This window comes from Buteo buteo, chromosome 6, assembly GCF_964188355.1.
Source record: "Buteo buteo chromosome 6, bButBut1.hap1.1, whole genome shotgun sequence".
NCBI classification, from domain to species: domain Eukaryota; kingdom Metazoa; phylum Chordata; class Aves; order Accipitriformes; family Accipitridae; genus Buteo; species Buteo buteo.
Window position 1 is genome coordinate 44,181,074 of NC_134176.1, and position 24,845 is coordinate 44,205,918.

Sequence of the window (24,845 nt, forward strand, 5' to 3'; positions counted from 1 at the left end):
AAAAAAAGGGGGTGGGGGAGAAATACAGAATATTTTAAGCAGTCTCATGTTACTGTCAATTAGTCTAAACGTTAGGAAACCCAGAATTATTCTCAATGCAAAAACCCTTTTTGGTAAATGGCTTCTAAAGGCAAATATGCAATACAGAATCACAGAATTGTTTAGGTTGGAAAAGACCTTTAAGATCATCAAGTCCACCACTAAACCACCATATCCCTAAGTGCCACATCTACACGTCTTTTAAATACCTCCGGGATGGTGACTCAACCACTTCCCTGGGCAGCCTGTTCCAATGCTTGACAAACCTTTCGGTAAAGACATTTTTCCCAATACCCAATATAAACCTCCACTGGCACAACTTGAGGCCATTTCCTCTTGTCCTATCATTTGTTATTTGGGAGACTGACACCCACCTTGCTACAACCTCCTTTCAGGTAGTTGTAGAGAGCGATAGGGTCTCTCCTCAGCCTCCTTTTCTCCGGACTAAACAAACCCCAGTTCCCCCCAAGCCCCTCAACAAGGCTTGTTCTCTAGACCCTTCACCAGCTTTGTTGCCCTTCTTTGGACACGCTCCAGCACCTCAGCATCTTTTTGTAGTGAGGGGCCCCAAACTAAACGTGGTATTTGAGGTGTGGCCTCACCAGTGCCAAGTACAGGGGGACAATCACTTGCCTAGTCCTGCTGGCCACACTATTTCTGATACAGGCCAGGATGCCGTTGGCCTTCTTGGCAACCTGGGCACACTGCTGGCTCACATTTAGCCAGCTGTTGACCAACACCCCCAGGTCTTTTTCTGCTGGGCAGCTTTCCAGCCACTCTTCCCCAAGCCTGTAGCGTTGCATGGTGTTGTTGTGACCGAAGTGCTGGACCTGGCACTTGGCCTTGTTGAACCTCATACAACTGGCCCTGGCCCATCGATCCAGTCTGTCCAGATCCCTCTGTAGAGCCTTCCTACCCTCAAGCAGATCAACACTCCTGCCCAGCTTGGTGTTGTCTGCAAACTTGCTGAGGGTGCACTCGATCCCCTCATCCAGATCATTGATAAAGATATTAAACAGAAGCGGCCCCAATACTGAGCCCTGGGGAACACCACTTGTGACCGGCCGCCAACTCAATTTAACACTATTCACAATATATTTGGAATATTACTCCAAATATATTGGAGTATTTGATGGTATCCTGCCATATTCCTAATGAAAAATAAAGGTTAGTTTCTGTACTATGAACTGTACCTTTAGGATAAGATATGGGATGAAAGAGGATGCTTCATTTTCAGTAAGGTGATACTCTTCTTGACTCAGCAAATTGAAAAGCAATTTGAGGTATTCAAGTGCTTTCATCAAAACACTTGTGTTGGTATCAAAGAACCGCAGGGTAAGCCATTTTAAGATCAGATCCAGGCAGCTGATGACTCCATCCTTTTCACTTTCCAAGTGCTTGAAGGAGAGAAAAAAAAAGTTGTGCAAAATGAAACACTCTGTTCAAGAAAAGAACAGAGAATAAGGAAAAGATATGCCTGATAAGACGGTCTACATTTATTGGTTGATTCTTAGAATCATAAGTACTCACTTTTAACTTACACAGCTTTCTGGAATTCTAAGAGAAGTCTCCAGTGAGGAAATTTTCCCTTCTCCCAAGAAACAATATTAATACCAACTTCATTATTCCTCTCAAAATTATTTTTATGTACATTAAGGTTTCAGCTTCACAGAACAATGGCCCCTGGCTCCTCAGAGAATTCCAATTTGATGTTAATTCAAGCAGAATCTTTCACAGCAGAGAATAATTCTACACAACATCATCTACTACCACAGATGCAAACTCACCTCAATCATAACAGCCAGTGCTTTGTTGTGGTGCTGAAAGTCTGCATGAAACATCTCATCCTGTAGCCATTTGGCCACACAACTGGACATCTGAGTTTTTAGCTGCTCAATATATTCATCACGGGGAGTAGTGAAATTCCACTTTAACACCTGTAAAAGGCAGCATTTGCAACTCAAAGCAAGCAATACCTTTTCTTCCTGAAAGAATCTGCAAATTGCATTCCCTTTAATTCTGCTTTAGAATCTGTTTTTAAAGTCTTCTCATTATCAACCAAAAAAAAAATAATTTAAAAATCAGTGGTGTTTGCTCACCTTGGCTTCCATGAAAAATTTTCTCTATGTGGAGTGGTTATCTTTAGGCCATTATCTTTTTTATAATTTAAAGTGGTTGTTTCTAAGCTATAGATAGGCCTATTTACTAGCAAGTTACAAATAACATGCATGTTTTAGGTAACAATTTCCCTACAAAAGATAAGCTTGATAAGTGAGGCTTTTCAAAGTAAGTATATTAAAGCATATATCCTAGAACTCTGAAATTAGTCAACTGTTTTCAGGTAAAAACTTGATGATACTTCACAACTGAAGACCACCTCTTAGAAGCTATAAAAAGGCCTTTGGCTTTTATAAGAGCGTATAAATGCACAAAATTTGAAAATCAGAACAGAAACACCACAACAAACCAGATATTGGCTTGAGAAGGTCAACTGAAGAACTAGATAATCCATTTAAGGGATGGACAGAGACTATCACTTTCATACTGCAGCATGTTTAATTCTACATTAAAAACCAAAAGAATGCATTAAAATTACACTCCTTCAACACTTGTGAATACATTCAGATTTTTCTCACCTTCAGCCCTTTCTCATCTTTCATTCTTTGTTCTTTCCCATTTGGGACTATGATAAAAATAGGACCCGATTTATCATCATCTTCTTTCAGATTAGGCTTGCTTAGCACTTTCTTCCCCTGTACACCCTGAAAAAAGCAAGGTATTAACAGGCAACACAAGACCTACGTATGCCTCAGTCCTATCAATTGCAAGCGTTAGATACCAGCCAACCTCATGCTGCCTATGTGTACAAGAGCCAGAGAGAAGCTGGAAGAATAATGTTGATTAGAATTTTAGAAGTATGTGCTCTGCTGCTGTGGAAGCAATACCCATAACAGTGTGCACAGTAGTACCCTGTGAAATAATGACACATCACTCTCAACCAGTGTGCTAGTCACCCACACACATCCCTAAAACCCAACGGGGTACCTGTTTGATAGATTTGTTCTTTGTCAGACTTGTACTGCCTTTGCTGAGGCTTGTATTAGCTTTGGACAGGCTGGTATTGCCCTTGGACATACTGCTATTAACATCTGACTGCTGTAAATAAGCCACAGAAAAGGCTTTATTGTTAGACAGCCATTTACTCTTAAGAGTTACCGTTCCAAACCTTTTAATGTGTTCACAGCAAAGGCATCAACTCTAGCATCAGAGTTTTGACAGAAGAACACATCGACTTAGGCAAATCTACAACATCCTTCCAGGTTTGTTCCATTCATTCCTGCCACGAATCTGAACCTACATCAGATGTTCTCATCACAACACTACTTTAGACAATGGAGGCAACGGGACTGTAGAACAATTTGGCTTTTTTTTAGTTATACACACACAGGACAAACTTTAAAGTTAATAGCAAAAAAAAAAATTACTTTAACACAAAACAACAGAAAAGCCTAGCCACAAATTCAAACATAATCAGTTGAGATTACTATTATGCATTTAAGCGTCTTCCTTTCCTTTTAGCACTTGTGACTGAGAACATTTTACCCTTCATATGGTAAAGGAGAGATTAATTTCTTTTGATATATGGGTTCAAAATTACTGTTCAAAGTATAACATTGGAACTGCAAGGGTAAGAACGAATTCTCAACAGCACAAAATTAAGAACGTCAAGCAGATTTAGAACATAGACCGAGCTGCTCACAAGACTGCATTTTTGACAACACAAACTTTAAGAACTAAATAAGACAAAAGTAGCGATTAAGTAAGCAATATGGGAAGACCTGCCATTTCAGAACTCATACAAGCATAAAGATTCCCAGTAAAAGCAGGCCCTAGCAAGGGATATAGTCTTCTACCTATAATACATTAACAAGCTACAGCTATTAACTTTATAGAACTGATTTTATACATAATGAAATCAACATACCTTAGCTTTAGAGGAGGTTCCTCCTGCTTTGGCTTTTTTTGGATCTGGCTTGGATTCCATGGTATTGGACCCTGAATCTTCAGCAAGTGCTGGAGAAACAATAGACCATTTCAAACTACCAACAAGCCCATTTTAGGTCAGCACAGTTTTCCATTCTTAGGACAGAAGAAAAACTGTTCGTGGATAAAATACACTTATCACACAGAGGTCAGAGGATTTTAGACCCATAAAATACGTTCCTTAAATTCCATGTTAGCATACAAAGTTTTCATAATTAAGATAATATGTTAGCAAATTTGTCATTATCAAAACAATTAAAAATGCACACACACATATACTGTGCAGGCTAATGTCTAGAGCTGTAGTTGCACCCAGTTTGAGCAGGCAAGCTAGCCCCAGCAGAGAGATAAGGCAGGGCTGCTTCTTCAAATCACTTGTCCCCTGATCCTGTTACCCTGTCTTATGCATCAGCACAAGCATTCTGGTAGCACCACAGTGAACTATACAGAAGAAATACTCCAGATAAAAATTAATGAAAAAACATTTTAAAAAAATGTTATGTTAATATCAGCTTAGTATTACAAAAAAACCCCAACAACCAATCCTCTAGTCCATGGGGTTTAGCTTGAATACCAAGCAGGTATTTTCAAAGAGCAGCTGACAGATGGTTGTGTGGAAAGGAAAAACCCTCCTACATTGGAAGCTGACTCAACTGCAAGACCAGAACTGCAGACAGAACTCAGTAGATTACACAGCTATTTGTGACCCTAACTATGCTGAATTCCTCTCCTCCTGCTAAGTATGTTTCTTCCTCTGGCATGTCAAAAGGCTTCCAAACCCACCCTTTCCTCAGTCGTTTCCCAGAACATAAGAGAAGTTACCTGATGCAGGCTGGAATTTGGCTGGAGCAGCTCCCCCTACCACCCTGGAAGATGCTTTAGCAGGAGGAGCTGGTTTGGCTGGCATGTTGGCTTTGGCTTTCTCAAGCATGGCCAGTACCTGGTCTTTGGAAGTTGGCTAGAGAACAGAAGCGGGGAGAAAAAGTGATAAATTCAGAAAGAGTAGTGATACTGACTACTAATATGTGCCACAGACAAGGAAAATGACAGTAGTTTGAAACAAGCTGTTCTCTGTTTAGCATCTTCCAGGATGCTTATCTCAAAACATCAGTGTTTTCAGGTATTTCTGTTCTGAGATAAAACACCTTTCCATTAAGTTTCTTCTGCAAGACCTATAGGAAACATGAACCAGCAATCTCTTCTAGGTGAGCAGTCCTATAACGTTAATGGAGTGCCCTAATAGTGATTAAGCTACTCAAGAGTCCATAAGACACCAAATTGCTAGAAGCCATCTTAAAGTATGTGTTCAAAGGCATACAATTGGACAGTAACTGGTATGGAAGCTACCTGCAGGTAGATTTTTTCAGAAGGAAAGCAGAATGAATAAATGTCAAGCTCCTGAAGTTATGAACTTGTGGTAGCAGTAGACTCTGAGGCAGAGAAAGCTCTAACTCACAGTCTCCTGATACTATTTTCAGCCTCCCCTGAAAATATTCAATGCAGACAAGCTTACATGATGCAAGATAGCATGCCATGAGACTGTAAATGTGACTTGTTAATATCCACTCATTCAAGGTCACATTATCTAATCTCAGTGACAGAAATACCTTCAGCTTGCTGGTGGCTTTTGCCATCTTCTCAAAGCCAAGATGCATCATAAAGAATGGCAGGGCATCCTGTGCCTTTTTACGCACATCCCCATTTCGATCTTCAAGGCAGGAGTACAGGTGAGGCACACACAAGAGTAGGTCAGAAGGAACAGAACGGAGGGTAGGCAACTTCTCAGCCAACCAACCAAGAAGCTGAAAGAAAGTTTTATTTTAAAAGTTTTTGAATTAAGTGCTCACAGTGATCTGTCAGGCCACAAGAGCCTGAATAGTAGTCCTTTGCATACCTCTATGTAAGCAGGAAAAACACCCCACCCCACCATTTGTTCAGAGAAATATTCTTAACCAACACCAATTTTCATGTCAGCAATTAAAAAAAATTTAAAAATTAAGTGTAGTATGTTAATACCCAGCTGTCTTAAAACTTGGGAGCCTGGTCTCTTAAGACTGCATGGGCTGTTTCTTCCTTTTGAAAGTAACATCAGAATTTCAGCTACACTTTATCAGTCTCAAATATATTAAATGACTCCACTTCAGTTCTAGTCTTCATTACTATGTGGTTAATTTGAGGGAAAACACACTATCTCTTAAAATGCTGATCGAAATAGACAAAAATGTCATTTTGGAGGCACTGAAATCTGAATGACAGCTATCATCAGGAAGAAAGGTCATTATTAGCCTTTTGAGGTTTAACAATTCTTATGTCAATATGAAGACATAGCTACTTGTTTACTCATATAATGGTAGCATTGTGTCATTTCAGTCTGCATAGATAAACACAGTCCATAGGCAAGTAAGGTTATTTTGATTAGACAGAGTTTAATCCATAGAAGCCTACCTCTTGTCTTAGGAAAGGATTTTCTTTTTTGAGCTCCTCAGCCAGGTCTTCCCCTTCCAACCACTCTTTCATGCCAGTTTGTTCAGCCCAGGCATTCACAGTTGCTAGTGCAGCAGCACGAACGTTATTCTGTAGCAAGAACAAGATTTAAAAATAATAATCCTAAAGAGAGGTCAGACATTACAACAGAAAAGGCAATAGATTTATCCTTCCCATGAAAGCAAAAAGCTTCTACATCACAGGCTTTGAGATCTATTTTTCTTCATGGCTTGAGAAGTCTAAGATTCAGAAGATTTTAGTTTTAGTGATGCTATCAGCTGCAGAAATCACCAAATCAGACACTATACTTACCTACCATGATTTTTAAAACATAAGTTTAATAAAGACTTAGCACATTCATAAATCAAGGCAAGTGGGTTATGAAGCCTGTTAAGGCACTCTCATTTAGGACACACATGAGCAAAAGTCAAGTCAGGAACAGGGGAGTCTTCTAACTCCTACCAATTTCCATTTTTAGTGGGGTTTTTTCCAAACAAAATTTAGAACAGCACCCTTTTTTGAAGCAGCTATGTGAAGTCAGGAGGAGTCAGATGGAATACTTAACAACCATGGTTCTTCAAAATGTTATCAGTATAGACATGACTTCATACATACAACTCTCTCCTGTAGACTGAATTTCTGAAGTAAGCTGATAATGTAACAGACTCATTTAGCTTTAGTATGAATCAATTTTAAATGCAAAGGTAACATCCAGGCATGTGTCTAAACAAGAAGTAAGCATCCTTGCAAATAACTTTCCCCTCAATGAGATTAAAGATGGGACAAGAAACAAATCTTGTGCTGCACATAAATAGATACTCAGCCTCTCTGACAAGGCCTTGGTTCCCATTGCTCAAACTTAATTTGTCTTCACTCATGCTACAAGCTGTTGATTTTCCTCAACTATTCAGTGGGTCCACTATCAACATTTCAAAGTAGGGCCCAAAAAGGATCCTTCTTTTTTTGTCAAAAACTCTAGCAATTGGATAATTGCTTGGGACAGGTAGATGCAGTTTCTGCTCTTTTTCCTACTCACATTCAGAGTAGAGACATCTGAAGTATGCCACCACTTCTGGCATAAGACACTGGCATCTTCCTAAGCCTCCTTCCCCCATTGCTTCAAATAGCTATTTCACATGGTCCTAGCTTTGATTTTGACATAGCACCTTGACAAGCTCAACACTGACATTATACAAGCTTCAGTGTCAGTTGCGAGTGCCCTGTTTCTACCTACAGTTCAAAGGTCTCCTACAGAGTGACACAAAGACAATAATGTACATTGGAATCCACACTGATACACTAAAAATAACAGAAGTTCTACAAGCAACTTTACCAAGCAAACTTGATTGGCATCTAACATAGTGTATTTTCAGCATTGCAAGTATCACAGGAGTCACCACATTTCATTTAAAAGCTGAATATGACACTGACTGGGTTTATTTACAAGCAGCGGAATACACCTCAGGCAGAACATATATTCAGGCACACATTCATATTTGGATAGTAAGTTGTCATTTAGGCAAGAACCTTTCAAAAAAATTTGTAAGCTTCCAAAGAAGTTTTAACTACTATCCACCTCTCAAAAGCAAGTCCAAACAGCAATAGTTATTCTCAGGCATGGCTCAGATAGTGAGCAGCAAAAAGGAAAGAGAACTTGACGAGTGTCCTACCTTACTGTCTCCTAGGACTGTAATGACAGGAATGCCCAAATTTTTCACATGCTGTTTGATATTGGGACCCATTGCTGTTGCTAGCTGCTGAAGGATGCTCAGTGTTTGTTGCACCTGCACATAAACAAAAAGGCTTTGAATAAAATACTGCTACAACCACATACACAAAACTCCAAGTCACATGGGGAAAAGTAACACTGCTGTACATCTAGGCTTTTACTTTAGAATGCCTGCTCAATGATATCTATTCCAGACTTCAAATTAATCACACAGATAAATATTATTTCTATATTCTGAGTAAACTGAAGTTCAACTAAAAATATTTTCAAAGAAGGGACACCTCACTTTTGTCACAAGTGGAGCAATTATCCAAATATTTTTGTGGTTGGTTGTTTATTTCAATTTGCTAGCATTACATTCAGAGTAGAGTAGATTTTCCCTTTTTTGAAGGCCTTTATTTTTTAATACAAAGACAAATACTTATAAAATAAGCAAATATATGATCTGGAAATACACAGTTCACTGTTTTCCAGCTGTTGATTTCATGACATTGTAACAGACTGAGTAATAGGCAAGGTTCAGAAATCACAAATAGTTTGTTTCAAGTTCTAAGCTGGGAACAGCTGAAACAGGATTTTGAATAACATACCAAGATTTTATTAGAGTCATTGAGACGACTCTTCAAAGCAGCCGGAAGTTCTCCTATGTTTGGCTGTATGAACTTAGCATCATTTATTATGCTTGTCACTTCATCTAGACCTTCCTTTCTGATCTTCCAGTTTTTGTCCCCAATCTTAGACACTAGTTCAGCTGTGATTTTATCACTGGAAGAGAAAAAAAAAAGGTAAACAGCCTATTTTCTTAGTTATGTGTCTTTTAGTATTTAAGTGCTTTTAACACCACAGATTTCTGCTTAGAAAGTGTTTATAAACACAAAGTTTTGAATTGCAATGGAAGTATGTCTTCAGGTTGTAGAATTGAAACCTACCCAATATCTGTTCTTGGCAAGAGATCCACAACATCATTCCCCACATCCTCTTGTTCCTCTTCCTCACCATCATCCCCACCTCCCCCACTGTGCCTGGAAATGCCACGAGTTGGTGTTGGTGCCGTCTGCCCTTGCATCTGCAAGCAACACAAAAATCAGAAACACCTATTTCACGGTTTTTCATTTGACATTAAAAATAAAAAAACTTGCATGATATGAATGCACTGTTTCGGGGTGATAGACATTATGCTATTCAAACCAATCCAGAAACTTTTTAAGTTAGTAATGAAAAAAAAGTAACTATTGACATAGCTAGACATAACAAGTTTGCAGCTACTTTGGTGAGCTGTCTTAAAAAAATCTGGTTCACTTACAAAAACACAGGTTAGACCACAATATTACTACAGATTCCAGCTACCGAAGTTTCCAAGTAGTTTTAATGAGACTTGGTAGTAAGAGAGCTACACTTCATACCTTTTCAAATTCTGCATCTATCTGGGAGAGAAGGGCTGGCTTCTCATCCTCAAAAAACATTCGCAAAGGAGGTCCCATATAAAGATACATGACTCCCAGCAAGGTAATGGCAGAAGTCCTTACAGCCTGCCAGAAAGAGGATAAAAGCACTCAGTCTTCAAATTAGGGATTGATAATAATTCAGGATTCAAATTCTAAATTTACTCACTGGGTTAGTTGCAGCAAGAGCTGTCTTCACATTACTGATGAAAGCTTTGACATTCAGTCTGCGGAAAAAAGACAACCCCCATAAGTAGAACGCAACACAGGAAGTACCAACAAGAAAAAAAATCATCACAATATGCTAAAGTAAAAAAAAAGTGCTGAGAACAGTTTCATACAACTAACTCACAAGCAGAAGGTATTTCCACTTACAAAAAAATATCATAGACACAGTGTAGATGGTAACTATTTAAATAGCTACCAAAAGAGATCGCTTTGGGGAATAGCCTACTATGAAAATCAATACAGTAAACATAAGATGAGTGATATCAAAGACTGCTATTATTACAGCTGGAAAGTTTCTTAAACTACCTCATCCATATGACTGCTAGGACTGAAATCCTGAGGATGAGCCTGGAATCATTTTAAGCACCTGAAACATGGCTACATAACAAAGGTGAGGGGGGTGGTTGATAGTCTGTCTCAGGATCTTCCAGAAAGACATAAATTTCAAAGAGAAATTTACAAGAGAAAGAAGGGAAGGTTTAGATTACTGCATCTTCTATGCCACCACTGAATTCAATAGAAGAGAAAACAGGCATTCATGGAAGCTTCATTTGTGCAGCCTCAAACACTGCTGTTCCAGTATTATAACTACACATAGATTACTCTGCTGGAAATACATACTTTTTGAGGAATTTACTGAAGAAGAGAGTTTATTTTCCAGACTTAATCAATGTTACTATCCATTTAATAGCTGCAAAACAGCTTGGACAGGCGTAGTAACTGCCCAACTAGTCAAATTAGTATTTGAAGTCTTCATTGCTTAGAAATTTTGTTCTCAGGAGTAAACTGTATTACATATGCTTGACCACATTCAGTTAAGAGACTGATGATTAAAAATTAAGGAATGCTATCCCTGGTTCTGATGGAGAATCCATTTCTTAACCTCACAGCACCAGATACAATAATGGCTATCTTGTTGGCTAAAGTTTCATCCTGTTATCAGCCTCAAAATCTCTCCCAAGGAGACTAATAAGTATGCTGATATGTACTCTTCTATAGGCTGTCTGGTTTGGGTTTTTTAAACTATAAAATACAGTGATCCACCTGGGTGCAGGTGTATCCAAGTGGAACAGGAACAACAGACATGCAATACCACAGCCATCCTTGCCCAGCCCGCTCCTATAGTATATAAAGTTTAAGAAAAATGCTCTTCAGAGAAGGCTGAGTGATGAATAAAGTAGATGAATTAGTAGTGTAATAGTATCCTATTAGTAATGTCAGATACTTTCATTTACACATTTAGAGCTAGAAGAGCACCTGACAAAGTTTAAGGAACAAGAGTTCAGACACACTTGCAGCCACCCTCTTCAGACCAATTTGACAAAGAACAGATTCTTTTTCCTAGATTAGAAACATTTTCATTCAAGTTTGTCTTAGCAATTTACTTAAAAGACGTACCCAGAAAAACCAAACTCTTTAATTGCATTTGAAAGCCAGTTCAAAGTTTCTGACTGGTTTTTAGGATTCTTTTGAGAGAAAGCCATAGCCACAACCTGGAACAGAAGAGAGTTAAGTGTAAATTTTCACCGACAAACTAGGTGACAAAGCACTGTAATAAGGGAGTGAAGACACCTGCAAAAAAAACACAGGGCATTGCAAGTAAACAGAAACAGCTGGGGTAACATAGGCAGAAAAATCCGTTGTGTCACTGTAGCAGAATATCATTGCAACTGAAGTGAACTAGAAGTTCCTGAAGTACTTAAAGGCAGCCAGAGATACTTTATTACAGATGTGTACCTGCTTTGGTAATATTTCAGCAAAATACTGATTTACTACTTATTATTTCCTTGTTTGGAGGAACTTGTATTTAACTTCTGCCTTAGGAGGTATCTTGAGAGCAAACAAATCACTTTCAGGCAACAGAGAAAAATCAAAGATTTAGGATTTACTCCTCAGACTGAAAGAAATTTTATTTACTGGAAGAATACCTTCACTGCTCACTCACCTGCTCAGCAGTCCATGGCAACTGACACGCCTCTGCTATTGCTGTCATAGCTTCTTTTGCATTACTCCCACATTTCACATCACCAACCTTGTCTACAAGACCATCCAGTACAACCTGTGCTGAAGTTTTGGAGAAGTTTCCTTTCTGTGCAATCAATGCAACTATATGCAATTTCATTTGCATCACCTGGAATGTCCATAACAGCAAGGAAGTTACTCATGTCTTCATGTATTTTAGACGAAATTTTTTATTCTACGTATTTATAGATATAAAAAAATATTAAAATAATATAGGTATTTGTGGGTAAACACAAATGTATACATAAAATATGTATTTGTGTATATATACACACAAAAATGTATACATACATTTGAATATATAAAAGTGCATTCACACACATTTGTGTACCCAAATACATATTTCATACACATATGGGTTTATGTGATTATACACAGAGATTGTGTGTATACACACAAATACATATTTTTCCATCTCTATGTATATATACATACACAATCAATAATACTTGGCAGCCATTATCTACTTTTAGATTTTATATATACACACATTCATACACATATCCGCACACACGTATACATCTATATATCTTCAAATGTTGTCTTTAAGTCTCAACCATCAGCAGAAATAAAACGTAATTTCAAAGTTTATATTCTCATTAACTACAGATACAACTGTGGTCATAGTGCTAGGACTGTCATCAATGACATATATGCACTTACCACCTTTTAGTTGGACACACGCCTTACATTAAGTAACAAAAATGGACTGTTAGTTACTGAAGGATAATGTATTACCTGAAAATTTGTTTCCTTCCAACCAGGTTTCTTGGCCAGCATTCTTACTAGAGCTTGGCAAGGCATTTCACTTCTCTCCATAAGCTCAACAGCCTAAAGGATAAACATTAAGTTAGCCAGTGGGTCACAGGTGATATAAAACCTGTAACACAACCAGAAATTACCTCAACTGTCCTGTAAATATTTTCTTACTACCACACTAAGTTGCAGAAATTCTCAGCATAAGAATTTACCTGAAGAGCCTTACTACAAGACCCACTTCTACAAGAAGTCCATTTTACAGGTATGGAGCCAACATTTAAACTACAGCATTCACATTGCTACGCTTTGTATGTTCTTTAACAAGTGTCCTCACAACCACTATTGCCCATTCCAGCCCTGGGAATTTAACACTTAGCTAAAAAAAACCCCAAGCTACCTTTCTCTCTCTCTTTTTTATTTTTTATTTTTAAGATGAAGTATACTGTGCACCTTTGTCCTGATTTCTGCTGAAATAAAGTCAATTTTCTTCCTAATAGCTGGTATAGTGCTGTGTTTTGGACTTAGGATGAGAATAACATTGATAACACACAGATGTTTTAGTCATTGCTAAGCAGTGTTTATACAAAGTCAAGGACTTTTCAGTTTCTCATATTGCCCTGCCAGCAGAGGCTGGGAGTGCACAAGAAGCTGGGAGGGGACTCAGCCAGGACAGCTGACCCAAACGAGCCAAAGGGGTATTCCATGCCATATTATGTCATGCCCAGTATATAAACTGGGGGGTAGTTGGCCAGGAGGCACCATGGCTCAGGGATTGGCTGGGCATTGGTCAGCAGGTGGTGAGCAATTATGTTGCACATCACTTGTTTTGTATATTCTATTATTATTATTTTCCCTTCCTTTTCTGTCCTATTAAACTGTCTTTATCTCAACACACTAGTTTTACTTCCTCCCCCCCAATCCTCTCCCCCATCCCACAGGGGTGGGGAGCAAGCAAGCAGCTGCGTGGTGCTTAATTGCCAGCTGGGGTTAAACTATGACAACCTTTCAAACTGGAATGCTGACTACACAGCAGAGATTAACCAAATGTAATTTAAAATACTGTATTTACTTGTTGTTAGGCTTACCCATTGCACTAACATCTTTACATTTGAGTAAAGCTGGTTTCTGCAGCAGCATTTCAGTGCAGCAGTCACTGTTTCATAACTTAAGTTAGCCACCTTTTCCACTAAAATATTACAACTCAGTCACAATTGTAATGGTGTAGCAGTATGAACTATTTGTGCATCTACAGTTGATGTCTTTTTGACTATGAACTCTCGAAGGTCTTACAACTGAAACCATGTGAAGAAAACCACGCTTCACATTTGAGTGACACATGATGCTTTTTTTGTTTGTGACTACGTGAAGCACTTGCCACCAGCTGTGAAGACTGCTAGTATTGTATAAGGGTTCAAACATCAACTATTTGCCAATTGAAATTTTAGTGTTATAATCAACTGCTGCCTAACATTCAATCAGCAGGGACTTGCTTGCAAATGGTTTTGCCCAGTCATTGCAAAACTTTGTTTAAACCTAGCTATCTTTGAAAATAAGCTTTAGAATTACTTAGTGTTTTGAAGAGACCTCTATGCATCCTCAATCCACATACAAATATTTTTGACAAAAGCATAACTATCTGTCTACATTAAACTGAATGACTTGCTCCACTACTGTTATGGAATAAGAACTAATTTAAACCATATAAGCTGCTTGTCTTTTGCAAGTATTGTTTAATCCATCTGAAATGCTGACATATCACTACTACTGGTATGTCTTTTAAAAGTTACCGGGCCTAAAAAGCTGAAGAAATTACAGTTTTTCTCTTTCTCTGCTTGCCTCTCTTATCAACTGCTACAAACATACCTTTTGAAACTCCTCCATGCAGGCAAGCCTCTCTTTCCAGTTACCACTGTCCAACTGCTGGATACAAGAAGCTGGAAGGACAGCAGCAGCTTTCTCTTCACACACTTCTATCTGTAGACAGATCAGAACAAGGTTAACACCTCACTGTATCCCTTCAAGAGGGGGGCAGCAGCCTTAAGGACTGCTAATATACTGGAATGACCCTTGCACTGTGGTGCGTTTACAAAATACGAGAAGATTTCTGTTGTAAGTTGGAAGATTTTATATGGATTATAGTTTAGGGGCCTTATGAATTAGGAAGCTGCTAAGCTGTACTGCAACAGAAAAGCAATCCCTGAAAAGTATGGTAAATTGTGCAGACAGTCAAAAATAATCCTGAGTAGCCACTATCTACCTACAGAATCGAGCAGAGGTAACCTAAAATTTGCAAGATAATTTTGTGTGAAGTCTGAATAAACATTCACAGCAATGAATCAGTAGTTGATGAGGGTGGACAGGAGAAGACGTATCTTCTGCATCCATTTTAGCAAAAAGAAGAATTAAAATTATTTAGTATATGAAAAATGATAAAAACTTCCCTTGTTTCACTGGTGTCTGTATCACCTTCAGGAAGTGCATACTCATTTTCCACTGTATAACTAGCAATATAAACTGGATACATAACAGAAAGTATTCATTCTAAGCAACACTCTAAAGATACCCGACAGTCCAAAAAACTTACAGATACATCTAGCAAAACTTTAATAGCTTTTTGTTACTAGTTGACCTACAGATAGCTTAGTCTACCCAGTTCCCCACCAAGGAGATAGGTAGATGCTCAATTAACATGCAGAATTCAATCATATTTTTTAAGTGTAACTTAATATGAACAGCACAGAATAAACTTGCATTAGTTCATTTAATTATTACTGTACTCTACTTCAGATTTCAATGTAAACTCCTGAATACTGTATTCTCAAGGCTTTTAATACCAGGCACCTCCAGCAAATCATGCATCCTAAATTACATATAAATTAGTCATATAATTACTTTTTTCATCTGGTCCTAGTTCAGGGATGATGTGATATACCCTATTATATGAGCATGATTTATTGTTTACTGTCTTCTATGGCCTGGTACCAAAAACAACCTGAAGAACAGGTGTGTTCACCACAATATATCGAACACCCATTTTACTAGTTATGAATTCCATTTATTTAAACGTATTGCTTCCCCTTGTCCTAACAAAAAAAAACCCAATTTCAGTGAAAAATTCTGTAGTAGCTGAAGAACTGATTAACCAAAGCTACTTATACAGAGGACTTCATATTTCAGAGAACAGCAGAATACTCACCGAGAGCTCCGATTCAAATATTTCTTTGGTCTCAGGACCTTTTTTGCTTTTAGCCCCAGCACCTCCCATACCTGCAGCTGCAGCTGGTTTGCCTTTCTTGGGTGGGCCCCCAGACTGGAAAGGAAATGGACAAGTTAGCCAAGATCAAACAGGTCTCTAGTTTAGATACCAAAAGAACTGCTGTTTTTCCACACTTCTACATTTTAATGTCAAAAAAGACATACCTCTCTAGTACCATAACAGATGCAGGCAAAGAAAGCCAGAGCTTATTTAATTCATATGTTGCTTTCAGACTATAAGGTTTTATAAAACATGTACAGTAACAGGGACACAGAGGACAATGAAAGATGAAAAGGGAAAGAATGTATGTATTTGTGAAGGTTCAGGAAATAATGAATTCATCTATGTATTCTCCTATGGATGCTGATTAGATATTAAACTTCTGACTGGTGTGTCATTTCCAGGCTACCACAGTATCAAGAGATTTTAAAAAATATGATCCATTCTGCTACTCACTTCCAGGTTTCCTACCTGAAAAAATAAGCAGGGTATTACAATGACCATCTACAGTGCTACTTAGGTCAATTTTTAAAATCCAAATAGTCATTTTAAAATCCAAATAGTCATTTTAAAATCCAAATAGTCATTTTAAAATCCAAATAGTCATTTTAAAGTAATACAGGCTAATAGATCAAATTATTTATGGTCACAAACTAAAACCAACACTGAACAGAATACTCACTTAAGTAGTAACCTTGCTAGTTATAAGAAGAGACACTGACTTCAGCCAAACATTACTACATCAACACAGAGCACATTAACGTTACAACATCTGAGGCTCCTCTGAATGTCTCCAGTGGTCTATTACTATTTCAATATAAAAATCTGGTATTAAGATGTAAGTGACAAGACAGTTTGTATCATTAAAAACTGAGATTTCATCAAGTACGTTCTTGGAAAGTCCCAGATTCTTTTTGCTGTTGGGCTCACCTACTCCTACAGAAGGACAGCAATTCCTCAGTGGAAGGAGATATTCAACAGGCCACCTTTGATCTTCAATAACTATTCAATGCAGTCACAGACAACTCTGATTGCCAGACAATCTCTTAGCAATCTCTTACCTTCACAGCAGGTGCTTTTTTTAGCGGTCCTGGTTTGGTTGCTGCATCTTTTGTTTCTTTATCTCCACCAGCCCCTGAGAGAGCAGGGGTCTTTCCAGTAATAGGCTTGCCTTCTTTTTTCTCAGCAGTTCCTCCTGTCTTTTTACCATAAACCAGTTCTACCTTCTCAGCACACTCTTTAATCTGAGAAGTTAAAAAAAAAAAAAAGGAAAAAAAGCTATGTAGCTACTGCAATTGGATATATAGTGTCCTTTCAACAGCAGTGGCTCAAACTTGCCTACTCTGGAAAAAACGTTAAGAGTTTAAGCTGTTTACTTCACAAAATTTTGTTATCCTGTGTTCCTTATGGTAGTAATGTTAACTAGTCAACGCCATCAGCCATTGCTATATTACAATTTTCCTAGTTGAAAATGAAGTGCATTTATACACATAGGAAGCATTGACACCCCCCCGATACTTTTAAGATGCTAAGAATTAGTCTTTAGAGCATCTATATTATAAAATCATCAGACAAACCTGTCAGCTTATGCAAAACCATAAAAACTTTGTTGTTTGTGAGTTTGTAAGTCTTTGATACCAAATCCTGTCTAGCAATATAGAACTAGACCATGTGGTTGTGACATAAAACCCTAAACTTTGTTTCAAATAGAGACAAAAACAAACAAAACCCCACATACAACCAACAGCAACAAAAAAAGCAAACAAAAAACCAAACCAACCCCAAGCCTTACAACCCACCTCATAGATAATACAGCCTCAAAGACAAACAGATACTTTACATAAGAATGACGTGGTGCAATGTTAACACACTAATGCATTTTAGGCAGTGGAAGTCAAAGAAAAAATGTTTGATAATCTAAGCAAGAAATGAAGAGATTTTCAGATTCCCTGCAACAACAGTAACTTTAAAGTAAAAAAATAAATTTTCAAAAATCTGTGCTGAAAGTCATTAGCTAAAGCATCCTCTTTAGTCTTCTCTAGCCTAAGATGCATCTTCAATGGATAAATGGAGCATTTTTTACATTTATGATTATAAACTCACCCGATCAAGCTTTAGTTTGTCTACATCTGCTAGAAAAGGATTCACAGCTTTCTCTCCAGCCACTTTCAAGGCAGTGCCTAATGCTTCAAATCCAGCATCTCTTACTTCAGGAGCAGAATCATTGATATGCTGCAGAGAAAGACAACTTGTATCATATGACTTGCAGCTCATATCTAAACAGATTCTTAAATTCATCTTCTGTATAAATCCCCTCCCCTTTTTTAAAAAATCTACATCTACTACAGAATAATCCTTAATATTCCACTGCAGAAGGAAAAAGGTTGTTCTTCACTTCTGTTTTCCTATGTACTGATCAAGCCTACTGTTTCTCAGATATAGCCAGTTTCCCATCTTCGGCTCTTTCACACAACAAGAAGGTGGTAAACATTCATGATTTAATAGATAATGCAACACCATGAAAGTTTGCAAGGAGTCTGAAGTTCTGCAACCCTGTTCAAATCTCCATTTTTGAAGCCAGGGATATTTCCCAAAACAAGAAAAGGGCTATTTTGCAATGAGAAAAAAGTATACATCGTTATTGTTGACACTGATAAATGCTCTAGTGTAATTGCAGTGTATGAATCAATGATGGTTCTTTTATTCATGGTAAATGATATGTAACATTCCAACAGAAGCTTGCTAGAGATGTCTGCAAGAAGCAAGTGGCACAGTGCCCAGAAATTTAAGTTGTAAATCACTGTCTTAATCTATTATAAACTTGGTGAGTCTTCAAGTTTCAGAGAAGCTAAGAAAAAGACGACTAAACTGTTCCCATGACTGACAGTCATCTTCAAGTTTGGTATCAGTCAAAACGGACTCTGATAGCTACATAGCACACAAGTACTCTTTAGTTCTTACACTACCAGAAGGGTCTCTCTCCCAAAACTATTCAACGCTTCACAACAAAAGTGCTTAAGTCAACACCAGAGAAGTACCAACTCCTCCTGCTTTACCTTGAGAAGTGCAGCACAGAAAGGTTTTAACAGGCTTTTTGGCAGAGTAGAAGGTGTGCAGTGACGGAAGCTTCTTGCAATAAAAAGGGATGTTTGTTGCTTAATTGTCGGGTTTTTGTTGTCCATCACTGCCAATACATCTTCACTTATGTTCTGCAATGTGGTCTACAGTGTTGGATAAAGAAGCCATTAGTTTCACTAAAGTAAGAGAAAAGCAAATCAAAATCAGAGACCAATTCTCAGACAATGGGAAAACTGTCACTCTTACTTACCGTTAGAAAGATTGCATCAATGGCCTCCTGCAGTGCCTGCACTACCTGAGGCTTCTTCTCTTTAAATTTCTCCAGGATTGTTGGAACAACCTATGGAAAAGGGAAAAAAAACCCCAAAAGTCAATCCACTCTTCACTACTACAACTGAAGAGACTGATAGTCTGCTCCCTGGTATTTTGCAGAGAAGCAAATAAGGCAAACATCACTGCTGCCCCCTCCAGGGGTACACAACAGCTGTATGAACTAGTTTATTCTACCTGATGTCCAATATTAAATTCATTCCAGTCAATCTATCAAATACAGATTTTTGAGCAATTCCATAACAATGCTAAACAATAGGCAGATATACAAGTTCACATAATTGCAGATGAATACTCTGGCTCTACTGGTCTGGAACGCAAAGCAGTAGAATGGAAATTATACAATTTCACAGCACAGAGTGCTGTGAAATTGTACTATAAGAACCAAGAAGGTATATAACCTGTCCATTCTTTCCCAGCTTCCTCACAGCACTCAGCACGGCTCATTAAGAAGCCTTCATTTAACCCACAGCTGACAAGACCGTGGTTCTAAAGCAACCCAAGTCCTTCCTGGAGCAATATTTTTCAGATCTATCACCTTGAACAAAGCACACCTGACATTAAACTATGCCATACTGGAATTTCACAGCAATTTGTACCCAATCTAGCTGCTTGGTCAGTCACTGCTGAAAAATAAAATAGATAAGGGGGGGAAAACAACCCCTCAACCAATCAGCAGACACTCACGTGCCAGTAATACCAACAGCTCCATTTAAGTATGGCCTCTGTAACAGTAAGAACTTTTGTCAGTGAGCCAGAAACATGAAAAGGTTTTAACTGTGGAAAGCAGACTATTTTCAATATTTTCATAAACATAATGCAGTTCATAGTTGGGAAGCGGTCTGATGCCTTACAGAAGTTATAAGCTCTTGCATAATACAAAGTAGATTTTCCACAGATAATGTTTTCTATTCAGAAGCTGCAAGACCTCAACCACTTGTGACACACAGTGACCTAGGCTCAGGTGGTGGTATCCTTTTCTGGGCTGCAACTTATAAATTCCCTGTTCACAAAGACTTTAGCACTAGAAAAACCCACCCCAACCTTCAATTAATACAGAATAGCACCATAAAGACCCTCATACATGCTACTGCAGGAGCTAGATTTCCCTAAACCCTACAGAGAAAAAAGTCATAGGAAGGAGATATTCAAAATCATTAAGTCTCTGTTTTAGAAAACACTGACAGCTAGAATTAATATTTAACATGGAAGTTAGAAGCTGTATTTATGTGAGAGAGGGAGGGAAGGAAGAGTCAGTCCAGGGCTCCAAAGGCAGCCAACAGAAGTGAAGTTGGGCCACATGCACTCAATTACAGTGAGTAGCATGGTTCCGTGCTTGATTTCACCACTCTTGTTTTAACACAGACTGCAACATTACAGTCCTACATTTAACTAATATAGTTTATAGTAATCCCACAATTCTAGCAACAGTTCTCTTTTATAACACTTCAAATGCTCACTCACAGGAGAACTCTACATCTTCCTCACTAGTAAATAAGTCCAGCAAACAATCATGTGAACTGGTAAGATAAGTGCTGAAATTACGCAATTCATAGCTGCCATTACAGTGCTGAAAAAGTCATCTTCTCAACACCATTTGCTTGGCAGCCACGGAGCTATACCCTTATTTCAGAAGCTTGGCTTTTTCAATACTAACTCTGTAGCTATGGGGGTTAACCTTTAAAAACACAAATCAAGTGTAAACAGATGCAAGAATACTTCTTACAACTACAGACAGCTTTCAGAATGAAAGAGACTTTGTCCAAACTGCTGTTCAGAATTCAGGAGACTTGAATGTTTCTGAAGCAGTGAGATTCAGTAACTTTCCAATTCATCACAAAATATAACACCACCAGCAGCCAGACACATCAGTTCTTTCTATGTCTAAGCTCTAGCCCCATCACTCTTACTTATCACAAGAAAAATCTGACTGAGCAGCTTAAAGAACACAGCAACAGAGGCCTGAGAAACACATGAGATAACTACAACTAATTAAAAGCTCCCTTTTCTTTCCAGAGACTGGTTAAGCTTCCCTGCATTCCCTGATATTAGCTGTTGGCAAGAGTAGCAAAGGAGAACAGAGAGGCACATTAAACTAGATCACCAGAACATTTTGATACCAAGTATCTCAGTAGTTTGGCTATTTAAAGCCGACAAAAACCCTACAAAACCCAGACAACAAACAAAAAACCCACAACCAATCCTGCCCCAACATTCAAAAACACCCAACCAACCTAAAACATACATCATGGAGGTGCTAAGTAGAATTCAGGTTCAGGAGCTTTTGTTTTCCTCACTGTGGCCTACAAATGCATTTCTGTGGGTATATCTCCAGGATAAGGTAATGTAAATAAAGTTCATTTCATGGCACAGTAATTCAGAGTTGTCTTAGTACAGAAGATTTATTGCAATAGTAAGCTTCATGTTGCTGAATGTGAATAAACAAGGGCCCTTTAACCTTAAACTGCAAGAGATCTTGGCAGATATTTCACTGCTTGCTCCATTAAGGGGTAGGTAAGCATTCATAATGGTACAAAGAATGCCTTTGATAAATACCAAGGTTTGACAGGGGAAGGGGAAGAGGCGGGGGGAGGGATGAGGTGTCCAGCATCAGTAAAAACAGAAAAAAGTACATACTCTTACTTACATGCCCTGCATACTGTCCAAATTTCTTTCGGAGGCCAGTAGCTAGTCCAGCAAGGCATTTGGCAGCCAAAGCAACTAACATAACATTTGTATCCTTTCCAACAACCTGAAGAGGAAAAAAAACAAACAAACCCCCCCCAAAAAACCCCAATGTTAAAGACTGAAAATCCAAGTTTCAGAGACTTGGAAGAATTTCTTACAACAGTCAGTGGGACACAGATTGGTTTATTTCCACCACTGCTCCAGCTAATAATTTTCTACTCCTGAGTATTATCTCAACTGTAACTTTTAAAGTATAATACAAATAAATTACAATAAGATATTAAACCATATGTGCACTCTGGGTTTTATTTATTACCTTTTTGAGAACTTTCACCAAGTCTGCATAGTCTCCTGATTCTAATTTGGGATTTTTCACCAGCAGTTCAACAGCTTCTAGAGCTTCTTTCCTTTCTTGCCACTTTTTTGCTTCCTGCAGAGCAAATAATTTACATTCATTTATAAATGTAAACAGTTCTAGAGAAGCATGCTTGCCACAAATCATCGATTTTAAAACTTAATTCTATCCTAAGAAAGCCAAAGTCTCCCCACAGTTCAACATCAATAATTGCAATGAAATATGAAATGCAGTCCTTTCCCAGGATATATCTCAGCTTCTTAAAATTACAGCTTTCTTGTTGGTACATCAAATATGAGACTTCTTTACCATAGTCTATATTTTAATTACACTAGTCTGTTATTATCCATGTAGCAGTAAAGCATACATTGCAGAATGCCAGTAAGTCTTAAGACTGATTAGCTCCACATGTCATAGAATTAACTAGTAGTATTTAAGTTTATACTTACTATTTTCTCATAGAAGTCTTTGGGAAGCTTGGAAAGAATTTCTACAGCTTCAAGCAACTCATATGCATCTACTTGTGGTACCGCCTCTTCCTCATCATCACCTCCTGCAACCAGAGAGAGAAAAATATAAGCAGAGTGACAGATGAAGTTTTGACTACAGCACCACCTAAGGCTCTTTTTTAAAAAAGTACTATCACCAGTTGTGATTTTGCTAGTCCAAAGGACAGATACTCTTTCATATAATGTTTTTGCCCCAGCTGTGTTTTCTTGTTGTGTACTGCACCCCACGTGTTTTGCACCAGTTCGAGTAAAAGCACCTTTACAATGTAATGCAGTCCTTCACAAATAACAAACCAGTGATATACTTTCCAATGGAGTTCAGAGATTAAATAATTTACCTCCATCTGCATCTCCCCCAACCGCCTGCTGCTGCTCAAATTTTGCTTTCAGCTCCTGTTGGGAACGCAGGAACCTGGTCTGCTTAGGAGCAACTGATGACACTTTGACCCATTCTTCTTCCAGTTCTTTTAGCTGCCAAAAGAGAAAAGAATCATCCTATCAGAGACATTTTGCACATACCCCAAGACAAGTAATGCTTCATGGAAAGCCATGGAGTTCTCCCATTTCAAAGCCAATAGCACTACCCTTCAAGTTCTTTTTTCTGCCACCAAAGAAGGGACTTCCCCTTCACATTCACTGTTCAGGAGCTTTTGACCAAGTATATCCTCAACAAAAATATCAATGCAAAGCATTTACATATGAACAAACTGTATAACAGTCAGAACGGTGTCTCCCCTATGTAGCAGCTTTAAAATAAAAATGGCTGGGCATGAAGGAAAATTTTTGTTACAGCCATGCTATTGTTACACACTAAAACTAAAACAAAATAAACATGTTGAGCTATGTTTAATGAGACAGTTTGGGTTTTTTTTTAAACCCTGCCTTTTTCCAGCATGTGACTGCTTTCCACCTGAATACAATTAACTCAAGTGGGTAGAAAGGAAGGATGCATAAATAATTTATAAAGTTTTAAAATACTGGCATGTTCCATTTCCAATAGCATAGTTATCCATCATAATGTAATGTCACTTCCTCAAGAGGAACAGTCACATCCTGAGCACCACCAGAACAAGCCTGAAGGGCTGCATAGAGGAAAAAACTTCAGGAAAAAAGAAAACTTAGAAGGAAAATCGTAAACTTGAAGACTTTCAGTGCAGAGTTCTTTCATAAGGGTAACCATTTGCCCTTGGGTTAGGTGTCCCAAAAAATACCATTCTACTTCTCAAATCCCCTCCTCAGTTTCAATGTGATGCTTCACCCCCCCAACTTCACATATATTCAGAGCAATAAAACATTGTCACAATTTCTTTACAAATAACAAAGAAGGACTAACGTTTTAGGTAAAGTTACAGGAAGCTAAAAAATAACGTTACTACTGAAAAATTCCAGCTTTGACTTTAAGAATGACCAACACCACAGGATCAGGGAGTATGAGCACAGAAGTGTTTTCTCAAGTGTTTGGATACAGAACTACTTTCTGCCTACCTGAACAGAATTTATGTTCTGCAATGGAGGTCTCAGAGCATCCCTTATCCAACGGTAGATCTCCACAGCAAGGAGTTTGGCTTCATCTCGAACGGCCTTTTCCCGAGACTCAAAAAGTTTTGGCAATACTTTAATGATTGGCTTCAGTGAGATAATTTTTGAACCAAATTCACTGAAAGTTAAAACATGGAATAGCATCAGTATCCACATAGGAACCAGAGAGTAAGCCACAAATAATAACTTTTTTTTTTTTTTTTTTTACAGTCTATGAAATACTTCCAGTACACCTTTAGGGATTGTGTCATTCACTCAAATCATTAATATAGCTATTATTTTTTGGAAGTTACTAAGCTACTGTAAGATTTAAAGAATATTTGCCCTATCCTAATTACCCTCC

At 38.1% G+C, this 24,845-nt stretch overlaps 1 protein-coding gene across 4 annotated transcripts in view; it reads right to left on the reverse strand.

Moving 5' to 3' along the window:
- Window positions 1-24,845, reverse strand: part of CKAP5 (cytoskeleton associated protein 5) — a 52,635-nt gene that overhangs the window by 12,518 nt on the left and 15,272 nt on the right. For 3 of the 4 annotated variants that reach the window (XM_075030787.1, XM_075030785.1, XM_075030786.1), the window contains exons 5-31: window positions 24,449-24,620; window positions 23,302-23,434; window positions 22,904-23,007; window positions 22,416-22,529; window positions 22,059-22,163; window positions 19,332-19,421; window positions 19,060-19,224; window positions 18,107-18,235; window positions 17,065-17,247; window positions 15,944-16,057; window positions 14,611-14,721; window positions 12,727-12,819; window positions 11,912-12,097; window positions 11,365-11,459; window positions 9,908-9,965; window positions 9,700-9,825; window positions 9,226-9,362; window positions 8,887-9,061; window positions 8,238-8,351; window positions 6,529-6,657; window positions 5,691-5,885; window positions 4,906-5,041; window positions 4,025-4,113; window positions 3,085-3,195; window positions 2,676-2,801; window positions 1,827-1,976; window positions 1,233-1,436 (exon numbers count right to left, since the gene is read on the reverse strand). In XM_075030787.1, coding sequence (XP_074886888.1) covers window positions 1,233-1,436; window positions 1,827-1,976; window positions 2,676-2,801; window positions 3,085-3,195; window positions 4,025-4,113; window positions 4,906-5,041; window positions 5,691-5,885; window positions 6,529-6,657; window positions 8,238-8,351; window positions 8,887-9,061; window positions 9,226-9,362; window positions 9,700-9,825; window positions 9,908-9,965; window positions 11,365-11,459; window positions 11,912-12,097; window positions 12,727-12,819; window positions 14,611-14,721; window positions 15,944-16,057; window positions 17,065-17,247; window positions 18,107-18,235; window positions 19,060-19,224; window positions 19,332-19,421; window positions 22,059-22,163; window positions 22,416-22,529; window positions 22,904-23,007; window positions 23,302-23,434; window positions 24,449-24,620 — 3,544 coding nt within the window. The remainder of the gene's footprint in view (window positions 1-1,232; window positions 1,437-1,826; window positions 1,977-2,675; window positions 2,802-3,084; window positions 3,196-4,024; window positions 4,114-4,905; window positions 5,042-5,690; window positions 5,886-6,528; window positions 6,658-8,237; window positions 8,352-8,886; window positions 9,062-9,225; window positions 9,363-9,699; window positions 9,826-9,907; window positions 9,966-11,364; window positions 11,460-11,911; window positions 12,098-12,726; window positions 12,820-14,610; window positions 14,722-15,943; window positions 16,058-17,064; window positions 17,248-18,106; window positions 18,236-19,059; window positions 19,225-19,331; window positions 19,422-22,058; window positions 22,164-22,415; window positions 22,530-22,903; window positions 23,008-23,301; window positions 23,435-24,448; window positions 24,621-24,845) is intronic. The other variant, XM_075030788.1, reaches the window with a different exon arrangement.